This window comes from Atractosteus spatula, chromosome 12 (assembly GCF_055471065.1).
Source record: "Atractosteus spatula isolate fAtrSpa1 chromosome 12, fAtrSpa1.hap1, whole genome shotgun sequence".
NCBI lineage: Eukaryota > Metazoa > Chordata > Actinopteri > Semionotiformes > Lepisosteidae > Atractosteus > Atractosteus spatula.
Window position 1 is genome coordinate 31,764,294 of NC_142717.1, and position 20,711 is coordinate 31,785,004.

The following is a 20,711-nucleotide window of genomic DNA, read 5'->3' on the forward strand; positions in this document are numbered from 1 at the left end:
TGTGGTCAAGAGTTTATTACTCAGGTGTATGAATTGCAGAATAATAGCATCAGTGATGCCCTATACAGGCCCAGATATTGAAACCTTGTGCAACAGGTCAGAGGCCAGCTTCCTTTTCAGATGAGATTGTCAAATGTTAATCTTTACGACCAGTGTGTAGGTGGATGTATAGTCCTTTATTTGAACAGCACATATAAAGGTTTTCCCAGGAAGGGGAGGAATTTCCAGGAGGGTGACTCCTGCTCCATTAAGTGGCTGAGCAGTCAGCTCTGTTCCACAATGGAGAAGGCTACAATTGCCAGGGCAACTAGCAGCAGCAGATAACAGATCTTTGAAGATGAAGCAGCATGGGGATTCTTTTAATCTTATGATTCACTGACGGCTTGAATACCACTTGCTAATAATCTCCGGGGTGTGGTCTGAAGGACTGAGTTTGCTAACTTCCTGTTACATGCACACCACTGTTTCTTTTTTATTTATCATGGCAACTCCTAGTATGTATTTATTTGAATGAGAGAGTGCTGCAGTACAGGGGGATAGATTTTGGTATTGAATTTATTACATTTGCATGTTTAAAAAGGTGTCATATTTGAGCTACAGACTAACTAGCATCTAATCTGAGCAGAAAACAGAATTACATTACCAGTATCAGTCCCTGTTCCATTGTAAGTCTCTTTTAACATAATTTGATTAGAGTATCAGAGCTGCAGATCACTTTGACGACAGGGATTGTAGCACATTATGCTTTCCTTGCCTAGTGTTTGGGACCACACATAATCTCCCTTTAAAGTAAGTATCAGTGGACATAGAACATACTTTTGTCCCACAAAAAGTGTTCATGAGTCTGCAGTCTACAGCCCTATATATGAACTCAATAGTGTACTGTATATGAATGTGGGATTGATGCTGATCTTCTGTTTGGTGAGCAACATTTGCATTCATTTTCAATGCTTCAGAATATTACAAATGAACAGCAAAACAAAACCTTTTTTTGTGAAGTAAAAAAAAGTCCTTTGCACACCCCAGGAGTGGCAGGGCAGTTTTCCAAGTAAAGCAAGCACTGACAGACTGCTGGGTAAATCAGTATGTGAAACCATAAATGCAGAGCACAAATTATTACTGTACATGATGGAACAGGCTTGTTAAACAGATCATAATAATAAAATAGTTAAACAAATAGATATGTGTTTTGTAATATCCCTTACAGAACTTTAAATTTACAGTAAATTGTATTTTTGGATAGATTTTAGCAACAGCTTTGGCTGCCTCTGTGACCTATCGTGTTGTTCTGTATGGTTTTTACTCTTATTGTTCAATGGGATACCTTTCATCGCTGCAGTCTGAACATACAACAACCTCTTGGACAGTCATCTGATTTCCTTGGATTGGAATCTTCCAATGGACAGTCATTAAATTAATCAATTTGCTCAATTCCTTTAATCCCTTCTTAGCGGTTTGTAGCTTTTCCTTGAGAGGGTGATGAAGAGAAATATTTCACAGAAATATGGTGTCCTTGTTTAAGAAATAATGGTATTGATAGGGGCAAATCCCACTTCAGACTTTCCAAGTCTCATTCCTCATTATGCACACTAGTTTACAGTGTTCTTAGACAGTTGTGTTGCTGCAACATTCTTGTGCAATGACAAACCTTTGAGCACATATACAAGCATGTGGTTAAAAATCTGTGATCTTGAATATCTGCTAAGTCATCTGTACTTTGTCAGGACAACTCTTTCAGTCCTCCCTGCTCCTCTTGCATCTTGTTTGCTTTCTCTCTCCACCTGGTCATTAGTGCAAGGATGAGTGAAGTGAGAGGCAAGGATGACTGATAAGTCTGCTGTTAGCAGGTCAAACATCAGCCCTCTGTCAAGGCTGGGGTCGAGTGTCTCTTCTTCATTGTTTCTACTGCCCGGGGCAATGATTAGAGAACCCAGGCAAACGTTCCTGGCAGGATGTGGGAGTGACGTCCTTCATCCAGTTTGCAAGGACATGAGATCCTCCCTCTTCTGTGAAATGTTAGGGCAGCTTGTGTCGGTGACTCAGGATGAGCTTACACTGTGTTTTGGTTATAACAGTGAAATCACTCTTGATCTCCAGGTGTTTGGTCTGGTTTTGTGAGATAACACGTTCCATACTTGATTTTGCTGAAGTATTTAAAAAAAGGCCATTACACGATTTAAATCATGATGGATTACATCACATTCGTCATGCCTCTCCTTTGTTCAAGTATCCTAAAGTGCCGGTCATTCCCCTGTCGCTTAATTTCTCTAAAAAGATTATTTTTACCATGTATAAATGCCCTTCCTTTCATTCTAAAATTCTCTTTAACCTTTATTTTGTGTCAAGACTCTGCATTTTTTGCCTCTGTTTTAATAGTATTGTTCAACACAGTTAAAGCAGATCTTTCCGTTTGTTTCTCCAACAGATGAGAGGGACCGAGTACAGAAGAAGACATTTACAAAATGGGTCAACAAACACCTAATAAAGGTAAGACCACTTGTGTTTTAGTGCTGCTTGTCCACACTCCCTGCTCCACAGGAACAAGAGTTTGATGCATTAGTTTATGTAGGAACAGATACATTTATAAAGCATGGATAGCACTGTCGATTGTTTTTGTTCCTAGTGGGACACCTGAATTCTGGCCTGTATCTCAAAAACACCTATAGGCCTTGATGTATTTTAACTTAACACACAATACATGTCCAATTGAAGACATGGCATTTGGTTAATTTGTACAATTGATAAGATTGCATATTATTTTTCCCCATGAGCTGTTTTCAGGATGCACATTCTTCACAGGGAAATCTTGACACATTTCATTTCTTCATCTTCCCCATTTAAAACTGTTGACAAACACAGTACCAGGTGCTCAATGTATCATGGAAGTCTGTGATCCCTGGTGATTTATTGCAATAATTACTGCTTCGTGAAGCATAGGCTGTTTAAGTATGTGTTTTAAATCTCCATGCTTACAAATTCAGGGTTCAGGTTTACAATTACAGTAGTTAAGCAAGGTCCTGGCTACATATTCAGAGCAATGAATGCATAAGCAGTGCAAGTGTGCATTGTGACAACAATTATTTGGCTTATACCATTAAAACTCATATTATTAAGCAGACCTAATGGGTAAAATACACATTTATAGCCCTAACAGAGCTGCAAAGATTCTGCTTAAGATAAAGGGATTTCAGAGGGGAATGTCACACATAATTGAGCAATGTTAAAACACCAATAAAAATGTATCAACTGAGAAGATAGTATTACTGGCAGTCCCTCATTTATATTAATGTTACATTTTAGGACTAGGAGTAAAATGTTATATTTGGTCAATATTGTCAGGGCACCTACAGCAGCAGCATTGGAACTTCTGCAGTTCTCCGTTAGATCTTCTCTAACATATATCCCATACCTGTGAGGAATTTGCACTACAAATAAAACTGTAGAGTAAACCAATTTAGCAAGTAGGTGTCATTATCTCAGTAGAACATTTCATTCAGTCCAGCATGAATCTGTTCATTTATTACACCACTGTAGTGCCCATGCTATTCTATGACAATGGTAAGGAACTTGTGAGAATGTGTTCTTTGGAAAGATTTGAGGTGAGACCTTGCATGACTGATGCTCTGACATCTGAGTGTAGATCAACAGACAACATTCATCGCTTGTGGACCAGTATGCGATTAACGCTTAAGGAACTGACTTGTTTTTTAACCAAATGAAAGTAAATTACAGTAAAAGTAATGTAACCATAAAATTTAAAATAAAAAATTGAGATCTGTGGATTACAATGCCTAAAAAACTCTCACCTCAGTATAGTAATTCCTAAAATGCAGTCTAGGGTTAAAGGTGTTTCTTTGTGTAGCTTCCCCACATAGAACCAGTTATGTACTGATGACTGAAGTAAATGTTTGTTGATGTAACAAAGACTATATCAGTGTTAGTTAAATTTTACCTTTTGATATACAATGCTGTTGTTAGGAATGCTTCTGATTTGTAGTCATTATCAGCATATTGAATGAAGGAGCACACAAAAAATCAAGTGATTACAAAACAGCTTTCTGGTCCTTAGATTCACAGATTAACCAAGCATCTGCATTATTTTCACAAGGTTTGGCTTTTGTGGTCATTGTAGGTGCTTGATTACTAGTTTCTTTACCTCAGAAAACATAGAAAGGCTCTTAATTCTTTTAATCCACCAGAGAATTACTACACTCGTTTCTACATTCTAGCTTCTTACGTTTTGAAATATGGGAATTTGTAACCTTAATGACATCGCCACTTTTTGGTCACGGACATCCGTAAACAGTAGCTATTATGAAAGAAGAGTAGTCATTGTCTCTGTAGTCATTGTATCCCACAGTAAAAAGCAAAGATTCCCTAAAGGTTCTGCATTCCAGGAAGCTGAAAATGTGCAGTGCAGTTGAACATTTAAATATTAAAAGAAAAAGTCTCCCGTTGTAGAGTTTACATACTGTTCAGATCTTCTACTTTTATTGCATGTTTTAGTATTTATTTAGGACTTGAAAGTTAATTTTGGATTATGAAATTGAAAACTGTGATGTGTACAAACTCATGATCTGTTTTTAGTGTTAGTTATAAAACACGACTTGCCTCACTCCGCTCTCATTCGGCTAAAGCCCGTTTTCTGCCTATCCCTTACCCTCCAGGAGTCACTTTAAAAATGGTCTCGATCGGACTCCCTGGTGACGTCAATGATGAATAGTAGTCAATCAAAGAACTTGCAATGCCTTACAGATTATCTGCGCTTTTAATAACACTGTATAGACTCGGTAAAGGAATGGGCGCCTGGAGAGGAAGTGTTGGGCCAGTGAGCTTCTGCTGTGTGGTGAGGAGTGAGGCGTGTTGCCATGGCAGCAGCAGCCCTGTAGAAGACAAACCAGGACAAAACCCGTGAGGCAGCTTGAGCGAACAGCGGTTGAAAAATGTCAGAACGATTTTGGTCTGAATCATAGCTTTTGCGGTTTACTTGATTCTGTAGCTGCTCACGGCAAGGCTCTTTGCCACTGTGTGCCCATACGTGTTTGAGCTTATGTTAGTTTGGAGGAGCAGCTGTGTGGTTTAATTATGAAGAACACCTTATTACCTTTGTGCAGTGTCAATGGAAATGGCCTCATTCATCCTTTGAAGAACGTTTAAAATGAAAAGGAAGCAATAAAATCAGATGTTGTATCTTTTTGCCCAGTAAAGCTGTGTCTTTTGAATATAAAATACAGTTTATGGAATATAAAGCAGAATTGTATATGTGACCAGAAGGTTTAATACTTGGTTCATCTATTACTGATTTGCAGTTAGCCTTGATAACAGTAAATTTTTTTCTTCCTATCCATGTGCTTTGACATTTCGATTCGTACTTACTAAAAGTATGAATTTGACCTACTGAACCCCAAAACATTCAAAACTTGACTTCTTTTGTCAAAAAGCACAGATACTCATACCAGTGTTTAAAGTCTTAAAGGTTATGGACTGCGGCAGTATGACTTCAGCACGGCTGTAGACTCGATTTGAGTGTGAGGCTCTAACTGGTCTTATCTGTACTGGAGTCCTACAAATAACAATGATCTAGGTACTCTTCAATTCACAGTTGTTGACTAGTTGGCTGTAAAGTAGTCCTCCAGAGACAAAAGTTCCATTTAGTCTCCCTATCAATCACCAGCCATTATCCCATTGTTTCATTTGAACCTTTTACTTAATCGTTCACTCACTGCTTCAGCTGACATCTTTGGATTTGCAACAGACAAAATGCTTCAGGTGGCTATCAGTATTCCCATGTATTAAAGTTCTACATCCATCCATTCTCAGAAAGCAGCTTATTCCTGGTAGCACAGTGCACAAGGTGGGGTTGTATTTCCATTTGTCTAATGTTACATGTACCTTATTTGCATGTTCCTGTTGAATTTAGTGCTTCATCCATTTGATTAAGGACAAATTGGTTCACCCCCCGCCCTCCAGAAAAACCTGTTTACCCTAAACAAAAACTCCCCCATAAAGTATTGTTAGTATTTAAACCATCTCACTGGCAACACAGATGTTATCTTTCCATAGAAGATTGCATGCGTTCTGTCTTCTTAGGTAAACAAAAACGCTGTCATTTTTTACAGTTCTCCTTTTTACACGGTTAATCCTCTGGTCCAATTTCTATGGCCAAAGCATTCAATATTTCTTAATCAAAGAATTACATTGTGTGCTGGCTTTGTGTTTGAGCTGATAGTTACCCTCCGGGGCAGGGTGGTGGACACTTTGACAGACACACAATGGCTTACTGTCTCTGCAAAAACATTTAGCGGCAGCTTGAAAGCCTTCAGTTGTGTGAAGTGCTCTAACGTTTCCAAAACGAAATGCAAAGCCAAGTCCCACCTGCTTGTGTCAGTTTGAAGCTTATAAAAGATTGTCCCCCCCCCCCCCCCCCCCCGAGACAGATTGTCCAAACTGTCATTGTCATTCTGAGAAGGTGAAACCGTTGTTATCAACTGACTCATTTGTGATCCAACAATTCAAATCAACAAATGTTTCATGGGAATTCTTCAAAAAATGTTTGAATTTAGTTGAAGGCAGTCTCGTCAAAACCTCAGTCAGCAAGAGGTGGACATTTTTATCCTCTGCCTTATCTGATAACTGGCTCAAATGTAGTTTCCAAAGTCTTTCTGTTGATGACTTAAAAGCCATGTGAATGAAGGTACTATACCTATACAATATTGCAAATCCTGGAAAGAGGTATTACATTTGTTCGGGTAATCACATAATTAGAGTAGGCAGGTAACTGATAAGTAGGAGGAGGGAAATATGAAGAGCCAGAATGATCCTCCTACACATGCAACAGATGAAAATCATAGACTACAGACACCTCAAAACTGTTCCCTGTTGTCTTTAAGTAATTATAAAAGTTTTGTAGTGCCAATTACATGAATATTTTACCCTTTAAATATATTTGAATAAAAGCTTATTTGGAGTTTGCATGAATACCTTTATGGACTCAAAAGCCTTTTAAATACAGTAGGACACTGAAAATGAAAAGGGACTCAATAGTTAATTTAAGAAAACAATCTTTACATTTTATATGCACTGCTGTACAGTGCCTTGCAAAAGTTTTTATCCCTTTCCAATGATGTCTGATTGTGTTGAATTATATATGATCTATACATTTTTAAAGGGAGTATTTAAAAGATGTGTTGTTTAATACAGTATGTAGCAAAGGCAGTGAGTACTTTTGCAGTCGACAGTTTTAAATTTTGGATATTTCTTTGCGGGTTTTACTGACATGTCACTTCTTTTACCGTTCAGAATGTTCATTTTGAGCCTTCTTGTTTTGATTTTGCTCAAGTGCAATCAGAGCACGCATTTGTATAACTGATGGTGGACAGTGTTAAAAGAAAACTGAAATGACATTATTATTGGTGAATCCATAGCCTCACAAAAGTAAAAAAAAGTAGTCAAAACGCTTGAATCAGTTTTGTCCTGATAAGGGTGCATCCGTGTTGCTGTGCTCTTGTTGCTATTTTATCTTTCAACACAATTTGTGTCTTCTTTATTTTATATCTAAATCATTTGTAGAGAAGGTTGAACTGCAGTGTACTGATAAATGGCTGAAAAAGAAAATCAATTTATAGTATACATAAGGTTTAAATATTTGGGGTAGGACATATCAGATAAAGGTCCCTCTTTGTTTTTTTAAGAAGAAATGTAACCACAGTGCAGTGAAATTGTTGTAGGTCATAAACTTAAGAACAGAAGAAGAAAGTGAGAGGAGGCTGGAACAGCTCATTGGGATTTTGGGGTCTCAGGATCTGGCCCAGCCATTTCTTGAGAGAAGCAGTGGTATCGGGTTTGACAACATGCCTGAGTAGCTTGTTCCAGACTCCCACTCTCCTTTGTGATGAGGTTTTGAACAACAATAAATTTAATGCTCCTCGGTGAAATGTCTTCCTAAACAGCTGAAGAATGACTTTTGTCCGAAACTTCCTGAAACAAATGCTTTACCATTTTTTATCTTTATGTGCAAGAAAACACTTCCTTTTCTTTCTTCATATATGCTGAGGAACGTGAAAATTCAACAAACAGGTATTGGAAACGACAGTGTTTTTAATGCCCCTCAGTATCGACAGTAGCTCAGTCATCTGCTGCTACTGATATGCGAAACCACGTACAAAGATGTACCCCCGATAAATTCACTACACTGCAATGAGGTTATTCTCTTCCACTCATACAAAAACTGTAGATACCATAGTTGGCATACTGTAGTGGTATCCATGACATCAAAATATTGAGACATCGAGTTTCATCTCACCAGAGTCCTGGAGTTAAGAGACGCATATCTGTGTGCTTGTCTGGCGGCTGCCACTTTTATATTTCCCTGTCACCATGCATATTTAACCCCAGAAAGCGATAAATATACCAATGCTATTTCTGAGTTGACTCTGTCTTGAGCCTGTGAACATTCGGCTTTAGCAATCTGTTTAGACTTTCTGCAATTTCTTCCGCCTGTCCAGTCACAAAATGAGTTTTTTTTTCAGGCATTTCAGGAATCTTCACAAACTTGTAGGAGACCTCCTTTGAGCACGTTGCTGTGGTGGGTTAGACTAGAAGCGAGTAAGAACAAATCCCGATATAGATTTTGTTCATGGCTCAAACAGGAGCTTTGATTTCTCTTTGTGTGGCCTTTCCTTTTCAGTTTCTTTTTCCAGACTTAAGCAAAGGGAGTTCTGTATGACACTTTTGGCTCTTGAAAAAAGGGTTTTAGGAATAGACCAGATTTTTTTAGATTGCAAACGCCGAAGTAAAATCATTACTTATTCATTACTGTTATTAATACCATGGGGTTTCATTGTGTTTTTGAGAAATAAATGCGATAGTGGTGTATACCACAGACCTTCATAAGTCTCACCTTATTAATGAACTTTTAAAGAAAAGTGCTTTTGGTGAAAAAAGAGTTTTCCACACAGCTTTAGTGCTGTTCCCTGCCAACATACCCAGCTCATACTGTTTTAAAAACAGACGTTTTTATTCCCCCAAAGCATCTGGTTTCGTTTTAGCTCCTTTAAGCGCCAGATTCTGTTCTCAGGCACCTGACCAGCTGCCAAGTGGACGGTAGCACATCAGGCCCACAGACGCCACTGGGCTGCTTGGCACAGGAGGCCGGGCAGCAGTCTGCATTCAGTCAGAAGCCAGCTGTGCTTCATTTCCAGAGTTTACAGTTAGTTTCTGGATGGAGATGCTTTCTGTCAAATTCAACATTAAGCTGAATCCCACATAAAGAAAGCCACACACTCAACTGGCTTCTAACTTAAAGAATCATGTATAATTTAAAAACATCTTCAGTTGGGTCTTTCTGTGTTTTGGAAATGGGGCATGCATATATAATCTAAGCCAAAGGGCTGATTTATTTCCCAAAGCTAAAATATCTGCCTACTGGAATAAGAATTATTCCAATTACTGTTCTGAAGCATCTTGCTTGTTGGGCTCTAGATGAAGTTTGGACTGCGTACAGGTTGGTCAGTGAGTAGTAGTATAATAAGGGGGTGTTTCTTTAAGGTTGTCTGCATATTAAGCCAGAAAAAAACTTTTCATAAAATTAGCCAGTACACATCCTGGAGGGTGCTACTTGTTTTAATGTGTGCTTGATTGTCTCCTCTCTTGCAGACTCACAACACATGGGTTATGCAAAAAGACAAATTCCTAATGCAAGAAATTGTATATGGCTAATAAAGTGATCTTATCTTAATACACTTCCCCCAGACAGCAGTGAATTCCAATATGCCAAAAGGCCAGGCTCCCATCACAGAAGAAATCACCAATGACCCCGTAACACAGGCGTACAGTACAGTACACTGAATAAATCCTGTTGCAGGAGCAACAGAAATCGGTACACATTCAAATGGTCCCATGGGAACCACATTCCTCTGGGTAGCATTGGGACTTGTCATGCCCTAAGGATACACTGCACTCCCCCTGACAAAGGTGGCAGTAATGGAGAAACCTGAGCATGGAACAGCTAACAAGAAGATATCATTTTTCACATATATGCCACTTAGTATTATAACCAATTTTGTCCTTGAAGATAAAGGTAACTAGGGTACACTGCCAGGTATGGGTACAAACCATTAAAATAGGAGTGGTAATTAAAATTCATTGAACAGGGCTTTTTCTTCAAGTTGACAGTTTACCTGGAACAGGATCAAACTGAGGTATTCCAGAAATCCTCACCCCTGAGCTGTTTTGAAAAGGAGCAAAACATTTCTGCCTCAGCTGCTTTCTGTGTGTGGGTGCTGAAGTGTGTGAGGCAGGGCTTTGAGTGTGCAAGACTTCTTTTCAAAGGGCCTTTTGTTAATCAGTGAATGTTGGTGAAGGGGTCTGTGCTTCAGTGGACCAGAGTGCGTTTTGATTCCGTTGTGGAGATAGCTCTCTTATATGGGTCTAACCTGTGACTTCATGCAGTAAGCTGCTGGCAGATCATGCTGTTTTGATTCTCCTCAGTACCCCCTACCAGATATGGAGAATCGAGTCATAGATCAGCCATCTGATCAGCAGTTTAAATTAGATCACCACAGATCTAGGGAACAGGCCTTGGGAACATTTCCCGTTCTAAAAAAGTGTAGTATTTAAAACGCAGCATTCTGTGGAGTTAGTTTTTGCTATAAAATGGACATTGATTACAATGTTTCTCGCAGTGTTTCACCGTATTTGTTGTTCACTTCTTTGTGAAAGAAGCCTGTAAGAACTGTGTAAACGAGGGCCTGAATCTACAAGGTTTGAAAGGAATCCAGGGCTATAAAACAATATTGGAAAGACTTTCCAGGCTTCCTCATTATAAATACCTAAATGTATATTATTACAAATATTAAATTGTGAAATGGAAAAAATTACAGATGCCTGAGAGCCAGTTAGGTCAGGTCACTGAGTAGGTGCTACAATGTATAGAATATGTTGAGATTTATTAGAGTATGCATTGCTCAAAATCTATAGAGGTGATAAAGAAATGAAATGGCCTGTTGTGGAAATCTGTGACAACAGTGGTCTCTTGTGGCCAGATGAAGGTGCTTCAGGTATTTGTTCCACAGGTAAAATTAAAACTGAGTCATTGTAGATACGTACCTGATGTTAACGTGCGCTTACAGTTCAAATTCAAATGATTATTCTTTCAAAGCAGAAGCACCAAAACAAACCCTTAATACTACCTATATATGGGTAACTTTGTATTGCCACAGTAGTACACATTCATTGTCTGTCCTGAAACGAAAACACAGATTTGTTTTTATAGCTGCCAGCTCTAAAAAATACCTTAGCCTACATAACTTTGATTTTTTTTTCAAAAGCCTGCTGATGCTTGTCAATCCCATAAACACTCTTGTACCTGCTGACACATTCCTCTCTGTCTGTTATGTAACATGTGAAGTATGAGACGTTAATAGACTGTAAAAGAAGTGAAAACACTACATTTTGCGGATGTTCGGATTAATCCACTTTATAGATAAACAGAACAATATTCTTATTCTCTCTTTTTCCTAAATCCTTCTTTTCTTTTCACACTTTGTTACAATCTTTGTCTAATTTGTGTATTTCTTTCCCATTCGTGGTATTTTATTCTTTCTTTCTCCTTCCTCTCTTCCTCCATCTCTCGTACCCACCCCCTTGCCGCCCTCTAGCACTGGAGAGCCGAGGTATGTGCCACCTGTGAACATGCCTGTGCAGGGCTTCTGAAAGCAGCGTAGTGTGCTGCACATTCTCTGTTGCATGTAGACCCCCTTCCTTCAGGCTTCAACAAGAGCATCTCAGACCCCTTCTCTCTCTGTGCTCCCGTACTAAATACAGTGTCCTCACTGCCCCTGCTTGAGAAGAGTTAAGAAGAGAAAAACAGCAGATCCCGAAGAAATAAACAACTAGACCTTTTAGATTCTATATGTTTGCTTACATTTGAAAATAATTGCTCACCAGTCATGCCACCTATACCTATAGCATACTGCGTTACAACATCTGAAAGATATCCTTGAAAGCTTTTTGGTACTTTTTCCGAAAAGATCATTTTCGGAAAATGGTTGAGAAATATAGTTTTGCGAAAACATTTGAAAACTAAAACCTTCAAACTTAAATGTATGATATTTGATAATTTGAGATGATTTTCCAGAAATGTCTCTTCTCACAGCATTGATAGTAGTCATTATGAAGGGGCTCCTTTTGCTTGTGGGTGTGTACTGTAGCTGTGCTCTTCAACGTGCACGAAAATCAGCACCGTTCAGAGGGAGGATCTGAGGTCCGTCTGTGGTGGTCACGTCATAAAACTGTGTTGCTTTGCGTTCTGCTTTTCTTATGGACCTTTTATTGAGAGATTATTTCAGATTTTCTCACTGCTTTCCTATTAAAACTGTTTGGTTTGGTTGTTGTGAATTGTGTCCTGGTCCTGCCTGCAGCCTGTGCTAGCCTCCAGCTCACCACGGCCCTCTGTGTTAAAGGAGTTGCTAAAAAATGAAGAAAGCATGGTACTGTAGTATAAAGCAGTATAGTATAGGGTGTAGTATAAAGAGCTCCACATTTATCCGCACATACTAGACATACAGCCTGCCTTCTTCACTGCCTACATCCTGCCATTGTTACAATTTTAACTAGCAACATTCTGAGTACTTTCAGAACTTCTTTTAATTTTGGATGACATAATTTTTCAGGGGAGAATAAAAAGCTCTTTAGGCAATCTTCAGAGCAGTATCTTTTTAAATTGCATTGGATGTACAGTAATTTGCTTATAGATAAACCCTTATATTTTTGAAAAGCATACTGTGTTATTGAGGGTTCGCGAGGTCACAAAGTCACATTGATGGCAACATCAATATAGCAGGTTCCTTTCTCGCCTCTCTCCTTGGCTTTGTACAAATATTTGCCAGTTTTTACCCAGTGTGAGGGGAGGTCAGTAATAACCATGTGAATGTCACCCACCTTTCACCCGTACAGTGTGAATGTAATTATTGAAGCCTTTGCAGTTACTGATGTATTCTGACTGGTGCTCTTCACGCATGTACTAATGTTTTAAAGGATGCATGGCTTGTTTGCATGATTCCCTTAAGTATCTATAATTAAAACTGCAGTAGGTAATTCTAAAGGTAGAAAGAATGATGCATTGTCTCATCTTAAGGCATCAGGTACCATTTGATAGCTGTTTATTAGCTGATGTTTTTTGTATTGTAACCACTGAATCAGCCCGTGGTTTAACAAAATATCTTAAAAAAGGTTTGTAGGTTATATTGTGAATCCACCCATTTCACTGTATTGTAAGTACACTATTTCAAAATATCTCAGAAGTGCATGTGCCTTATGTTTGGATAGCAACAATACCTTTCTTGTTAAAACGTTGTATTAATAAAAAATTCCATGTCAGCCTCGGAGTGGCTAAATCAATAAAAGCATTTGCTCCATGGCTATGTCATTGGTATACTATGACTGGTCTTCATGTGGGGTCACACAGCTGGAGTCTTTTCTGGCCAGAACTTCTTTTGCTTGACATATGGCTGTGACCCCTGGAAAGGTCCAGGCAGCTGCCAACTAGCTGTGATGTCAGTGATGGGAGTTAACACTCCTGTTAACTTTTCAATGATGATGCCAGAGAGGAGAGTACACTGCCCCTTCATTCCTCATCCGTCCCGCTACAGAGTCAGTAGCAGTTAGGCAAGTTAATAAACAACAGATATTAGCTAGGTTAAAGTAGATAATAATTTCCCATTCCAGATTTTCAAAAGGAAAGGGGTTATTTGGATGGTACATGCAGGGAAAAGGGCAATATTCCTGTAAGGGCATAACGTTCTCAGGATTCTTGCATGCTTGTTCTTGTATTATGCAGCGAAAGATGGAGTTGTTTTTGTTATTATAAACCAATGGTAGAGTAGTTTCTGTGTATTTTTATACCTGCAGGGGATACAGAGTAATAGGCTGCTCTGTGGTTTCATGTTGTTTCTTGTTAGCTCTTGGTGTGATTGCTGGAACTACAGTGCAAATTGAGATATACAGTATACAGTAGTAGGATGTGTTTATTTAAGAATTCCAGACGTTGCAGTGTGTATGGTAAATTAGGTATTTTAAGTATCTTGGTGAACATGCTTGGACGAAGTAAATTAATGTTTCATTTTCTATACTGCATCTCTGTGAAGACCTTTTCAACATGTCAGTGCATTGCAGCTTTATAATTTGTGTATTTTAAATTATTTTAAATTGATCAGGTTTATGTTAAAATGCCTTTCTTAACTTTCTTCTTTACATTTTGTTATCAGTTATTGAAGATTATATTAATTTCACTAGCCTAGTGATCCATTCTACTCAGTCAGGGGACAATAAAGTTAAAATGGGGCATCATGACAGCTGACAGGAGCAGAAGAAGACAGCTGGACAGACTGGACCGACAGGACAGACAGCTGAAGGAGTGGCAAACACTCCGAGTCATCACACAACAAAGTACAAATCCTGTCATTTACTAAAGCACAGGTATTATGCCAGGCATGAAGGTTATGAAATAGAAGGAAAAGGAGGCCAGTAGTTCTCCCTGATCCCTGATCAGCAGTCTACTCTTTGAGTCAGATGTCCTTTTGATACTGTTATCTGAGAGGCTATAACAGTAACTCCTAAAACTCCTTTCTTTGATTCTGTGCCATCCAGAGCAAGCACAGTAAAGTGCCAGACTAAAATGTGAAATGTTTCTCACTGAATGACCTTCAATGTGATCTGTGCTTGTCCTCCTCCCAGGCTCAGCGCCACGTCAATGACTTGTACGAGGACCTCAGAGATGGACACAACCTGATCTCACTCCTGGAGGTCCTCTCGGGCGAGACTCTGGTGAGTCCTGCTGGCGTTTCGAACTGCTCTCCGCTTCTGCACCACTCCACTGAAACCTGCCCCCCTCTCCCTCCCTCAGCCGCCCCTACCCCAGCTTCTTTTTGAACTTGTTCCAAACTGCTGTCCCTTCAGCAATATACTAAACCCCTACCTGCCCAGCACATGCTAACCACTAAAAGAAAGCCTGAAAATATGCAAGGTACATTCCTGAGACCTAAAGACTCTGGCTTTTTAAATTTACCATACTCTTTACATAGGTGCCTTACCCAGTTTGTCTGTAGAGGCTGGGGTGGGTATTTTATTCAATACACAACAGGATCTTACTATCACCTCACTTACTTTTCTAAAGATACTCTCTAGTAAAATTAAGCTCAAAACGTTTCTCAAAACTTTACAGTGCTGTTTGTTTGCCACATTCCCAAAGGTTGAACTCGCACACTTAAATTAATGAATGCCACGCAGCATTTGATAGATAGCAAGACCCTGAAAAAGATTTTGGATTGGCAGTGGGTGTACTCCGCCGGGAGTTTCACGTTTTCTGTGGTTGGTCATGTAAACAATCAGTACTTATCATGAATTTTCTTTTAATAATGAAAATTCTGTTACAACTGTCATGAAAACTTTTGTGCTGGTTTGTGTCATCCCCCAAAAATACCATAACCAGGAATATAGAAGTGAACTACTGCTCTTTATTACCAATAAAAGCTAAAATAATTCTTCACAGATGTGCACTGGAACAATTTCCCAGTAAAATTCCCAGTTGCATATGAATACAATATACCAATCTAGCAACCATATCAGAAATCTGTGGTTTTGTTTCACTACTGATCCCAACCTAGCAAGGACTCAGCTGCCTGAATTTGAGTGATATATTGAACAAGTCGATTCTGTTAAGTCTAGCAAACTGTTTGGCAGCACTGCATCATATTAGACATTTTAGATTTGCCTTGTACTGTAAGTCGGGTCCCTGGCATTTTTTTGGATTTGCTCAGGTGCTGTTTTTGCATACCTTTACCTGTTCTTGCAGACTGCTTCAATGACCTTAACACATTAACCTTACTTTGCTTCCTTCTGTGAAACTGTGTGCGTTCTTTGACTCCTGGTTTTCCTTTTGTACCCTCCTGTTTGCTGACCTCTGCCCTGACCTTTGCCCCTTTCGCCTTTGCGTCCTTTCTTGCACTGCTCTTGCTGGGGTAGCCGAGGGAGAGGGACGTTATCAGGAACTTGCGTTTGGTGAGTGGGTCTGCACTTGAGGCACACGTGCGCCGTGGCATGGGGCACTCCCACTGGCGGGGCACTGCATGATGTCTCTTACTGGCCTGTTCGTACCCGGAAGACTCCCGATTAAGAGTCACCCATAAGACATTGGCTGATTTGAGAGAAATTCAATATGAAGCATGAGGAAACTCAATTACAAAGCTTGCTGATTCTTTTCTGTTTTTTTTCTCAAAGCTATCACAACGGATTTTTGAACTTTAGTTTCAAAATGTTCTATGCGATATTCGCTTTTTTATGAAAAGGAAATGCTCTGCCTTTGTGTTCAGTGTTCAGTGTTAAGGTACACCAGATAGTTTTAAAAGCGGAAATTATTCCATGCAACATAAGCAAACGTACTGTAGTCTGAATGGACCACATCCGCATTGTTAATAAGGAATGCCTGCTTTCCTAATCTCTTCTAAACATGTTTGGAAATGCACACCCAATGCATCATTACACGCTGGAAAAACGTCCCCCTTTACTATACTGTAGATATACCGTTGATCTGGACTTGGAAAAAAATTGTTTAACTGTACCTCATTTTGATTTCATTACTGTACTTGCAATTGAATTTGCATAACGAACTTAAAATTAATGTTACTTTGTGCGACAATAATGTTGAATGTAAGGACAATGAATACGTAACCTGAATCTAAACAATTGACTGTAAGAAGAAAGGATGGTCCAAGTGCTGAAACAAGAGAACAAGAGTGGTTGTGTTTCTTAGCCTTCATTTCGTAGCGGTTGAAAAAATAAAAAATAAAAAACACTGTATGACAAATGGGTGGTACAGTATATATCTTGTTTCCTCTCTCAATGGGAATCCACCTCAGCATGTATATTATTTCAGCAGGAAGTTGTGTCGGTGACATCATACACAGCAGGCCAATATGAGCTCAACTAATCCAACAGCTAACCATGCGATTGGCTGGGTCCATGCATGTCCATGTCTGACAATGAGGTGCATCCTCTTTCTCCATGTCTAGTGTGTGTATGGGGGCAAACAGGAGAGACAGTCTGAGCACCTTGGTGTTCATATCATTTAGGCAGATATCGTTTAGCACAAAATGAACACATGAGGAGAGTCAAAGGAGAGTCAAGTCACTGGGTCAAGAATAAAAAAGAAAGGGACAAACTTGGCAATGCTGTGAAACCCTTCTGCACTATTCAAGCATGGATCATTGAAGTGGACAAATAAAATTAAGTAGAATCATGAGACATCCTGGAATGCAATATTCTTGATGCCTCTGCTTTGGTTAACAAATACTGGCTGTAGAAAAAAATGCAACACTTCTCAAGAAGTCTCAAAACTTTTTTTATGTTATGTGCTTGTAGTATTTATTTATTGTTCATTTAAACTAGTATTTATTCATTTGATCCCTAGAACTCTTAAAAAACCTAGTGACCAGCACTAAAATCTTGAAATGCAGAATTTCTTTCCAGATTCCCAGTGTATGTTTGATTTTTGATTTGTGTAAAAAAGTACAAAAATGTTTTCCATGTATAAGGATCAAGCCACCACATGTGAGATATGAAAGAACAAGAATAAATAGTATTATACAGAGCTATGTGCTATGGAAATAAAATACCCCATTTGCTTTAAAAGAATGTATTCAAGCTGATGTCATTCCTGCATGTCTTCCCATTCCTCCAGCCTAGTACTATGCTTCCAGATCCATGTCTCGGAGGCATTATTGGTGATGTGATGTTGTGATTAACCTTTATGCGTTTGTCACAGGACAGGTTCCCTACTTGTCAGAAATTCAGTGAGATTTGGAATAAATGTTAAATTACCTCAAAGATTTAAGACATATGGACTGAAGGTAGTTCCAGGAATTGCTATAGTACTGTGTGGAGGAGATAGTTCTGGTATTGGTTCTCACTGTTTAACTCTCTCAGAATTAAGAATTCAGATCTGTGGTTGCCGTTCCTATTCTCATTCATCTTTGTGCTGTTGGACTCGTCCGGTTTTTTCCAGGTGATACTGGTGTACCTGTAGGGGGTCGCGGCAGCTCTGTGGCTCTCTAACTCAGTGTTTCTTTTATGTTTGCAGCCCAGAGAGAAAGGCCGCATGCGCTTTCACAAGCTGCAGAATGTTCAGATTGCACTGGACTTCCTGAAGCACCGGCAGGTGAGACTGGAAACTGCATCTGTCCTGTGTGAATGGGTCTCTCAGAGCAAACTCCAGAATGGCCAGAAGTGTTATTCATTTTAGTTTAGAATATTCCGTTGTACAATTCCCTTTTTTGCCACAGTCATGACATTTGGAAAGGAATGCTTGATCAGTCTTCACAGTTCTAAAGAATTTAAAGAGAAACTTTTATTGCATGATGATGATTTTTGTGCTGGATATTGGTTTACTGATATGTGGAATGACATATATTGTAATATTATGTGTGGTGCCTCATGAAAGTTTATGTGCTTGGCACATGCAATTTAAGTTATTTTTCTGAAATTGTAACATACATTGTACATGCAAAACAAGATTTATAACCATACGTTGGCTAGAACAGTTTCTATCCAAACGTCTAGAAAGGAGTTTGCATCGTGATAGAATAATCCTTGAATTGCTATGGCTGTTTAGTAGAGTATCCTGTGTGAGTGCAAACTGTTTTTTTATCTTTTACTGTATGTGGACATTAAATTGAGAGAGAATGAAAAGGTCATTTTCTCAAGAGGGCCCTCCTGTGTGATTTTAACAGGTTAAGCTGGTGAACATCAGAAACGATGACATTGCAGATGGAAACCCCAAATTGACTCTTGGGCTGATATGGACTATCATTCTACACTTCCAGGTTAGTGCTTACCAACCAGTCTCATCTTCCAATGTTTTTATCAGGCTTATGATTTTTTAATTTTTTTTTCTTCCCACTTTTGATGCATTGGTGCATTGGGACATCCAAACAATAAAGTTTGTGAGAAAGGTTCAAGTCCTTTTAGAATTTCACAAATGTGAAGTATGTTTAAAGGTCTTTAAAATCTTTCTCTTATGAACAAATTCTCCAATTGAATTGAAACACTGAGACTTCACTAGCAAGTTTGTAAAGGACACAAATAGTCACTGCATTCTGCATTGCTGTAAAGTACAGCAATAATCTTTGCCTTGAGTGTGGTATAAACCAGTTTCAAGAGACATAGCTTATTGCACAAACTGCTTCTGCTTAGAAACTTGGCAAAACATATAGCTATAATGCTAATGCCAACAGGACCAGTGTATGTGAAAATGGAGTACCTACGCAAACCAAGGCGGCTGTCAAAATTACCCTCTCTTTTTTTCCATTGTTGATACATGCAGTTTTCTCTTTATTCCATATGAACAATTGAAGTGGAGAGCTCAGTCTAACTTATCTTTCATTATTTCTTCTTATTCAAGCAATAAACATGCGTTTTTGTGAGTTAAATGCTGTTATTATGGGGATCTAATCATGGATTCTATCATTACCCTTGTGAGTCACTGTTTCCCCGAGTTTAGGATTTAACGAGTTAGAGAGGAGGGCGAGGCAGCAGGATGACTCACTAGCAGAGCCAACGCCCAGCTGGGTAGACAGTAGGCCCTATTCACTTAGCATTATCACATTCTGTTGTGTTTTAATAATGTTATACGGCGTCACATTGTGCATGAATGATCTCTTGATAACATCAGACATGTCCAATTTTTATTTTGGTCTTTCTTAGCCTAGCCAGCTTTGATGTATCAAGCGTGCAAATTAATCACGGAAGAATACTGCTTATGGATGTGCACACCAGAATATTTTTGTTTTACCAACTGAAGTAAAGTATTAAAGAGGTCAAATAAATCAATAGCAGATATTCTCTGCAGTGAAAGTTATGTTTTGAAAAGGCATGCATGCTGCAAGAGAAGAGTTAAAGCAATTAATGCCCTGTGTAATGGAGGGAAGCAAGACAATTTGCTGGTTTTCCATAAAAGGCAAAGTAGCGGGGTGTGGTGTTTGCTGCCATACCGCATGTGAGTCACCATATCCGCACAGAAAAGAGTTTTCTTTTCCTGCAAGGGGAGGGGTGTGGATTTGGCTTTCATTTCCCTCACCCACTCTGCACATCCAAGAGAGCCGAGATGAAGTGAAGCTGAAATCCAAGTATATCCACTGTCGGTGTGGTACACTCCCCTTGGGACAGGCACCCAGACACCCCGCAGGAGAGGGTGTCTCCGTTACACACAAACACTGCATTGAATATGACAGAATTACTCTTCTCGGGCCGCCAGGTTATTTCCCCATCATCCTCCTGCCTCTCCCCTAGAAAAAAAATTGTCATTTTTTTTGTTACAGTATGTAACATTAGGCTTTAGCCAGTTATGAAAGTTTGTACCCAACGACTAATGGGTTTTGTCCAACTTATTTCTCCTTTTCTTCTTCTCTGGGCCTCTGTATGTCATGGTGTGGCCTAGCATAGCCCCAAGATCACAAGACGGTAGGATGCATAGATTAGACAGCTCTATCTGCTCCTATTTGTCATTGTTCAGTGATTAAAGACCAAGAATACACATGATCTTTTCCTAACAGATACTGTAGGTTGATGTAATGTTGTGGTCGACTTGCTTGGCTGTCCAGAAAACATTTCCTGATGGTCATCTTGAATTCTTCAATATTTACATCTTTTGCAAAGAAAAA

At 39.1% G+C, this 20,711-nt stretch overlaps 1 protein-coding gene across 17 annotated transcripts in view; it reads left to right on the forward strand.

Moving 5' to 3' along the window:
• pleca (plectin a) overlaps positions 1 to 20,711 on the forward strand; it is a 192,267-nt gene that overhangs the window by 125,075 nt on the left and 46,481 nt on the right. For 7 of the 17 annotated variants that reach the window (XM_088929319.1, XM_088929322.1, XM_088929324.1 and 4 more), the window contains exons 2-5: positions 2,426 to 2,487; positions 14,734 to 14,823; positions 18,134 to 18,211; positions 18,783 to 18,875. In XM_088929319.1, the coding sequence (XP_088785445.1) occupies positions 2,426 to 2,487; positions 14,734 to 14,823; positions 18,134 to 18,211; positions 18,783 to 18,875 (323 nt within the window). Of the gene's footprint in view, positions 1 to 2,425; positions 2,488 to 11,657; positions 11,673 to 14,361; positions 14,476 to 14,733; positions 14,824 to 16,020; positions 16,057 to 18,133; positions 18,212 to 18,782; positions 18,876 to 20,711 lie in introns of those variants that run through there. The other 10 variants (XM_088929313.1, XM_088929323.1, XM_088929311.1 and 7 more) reach the window with 3 other exon arrangements.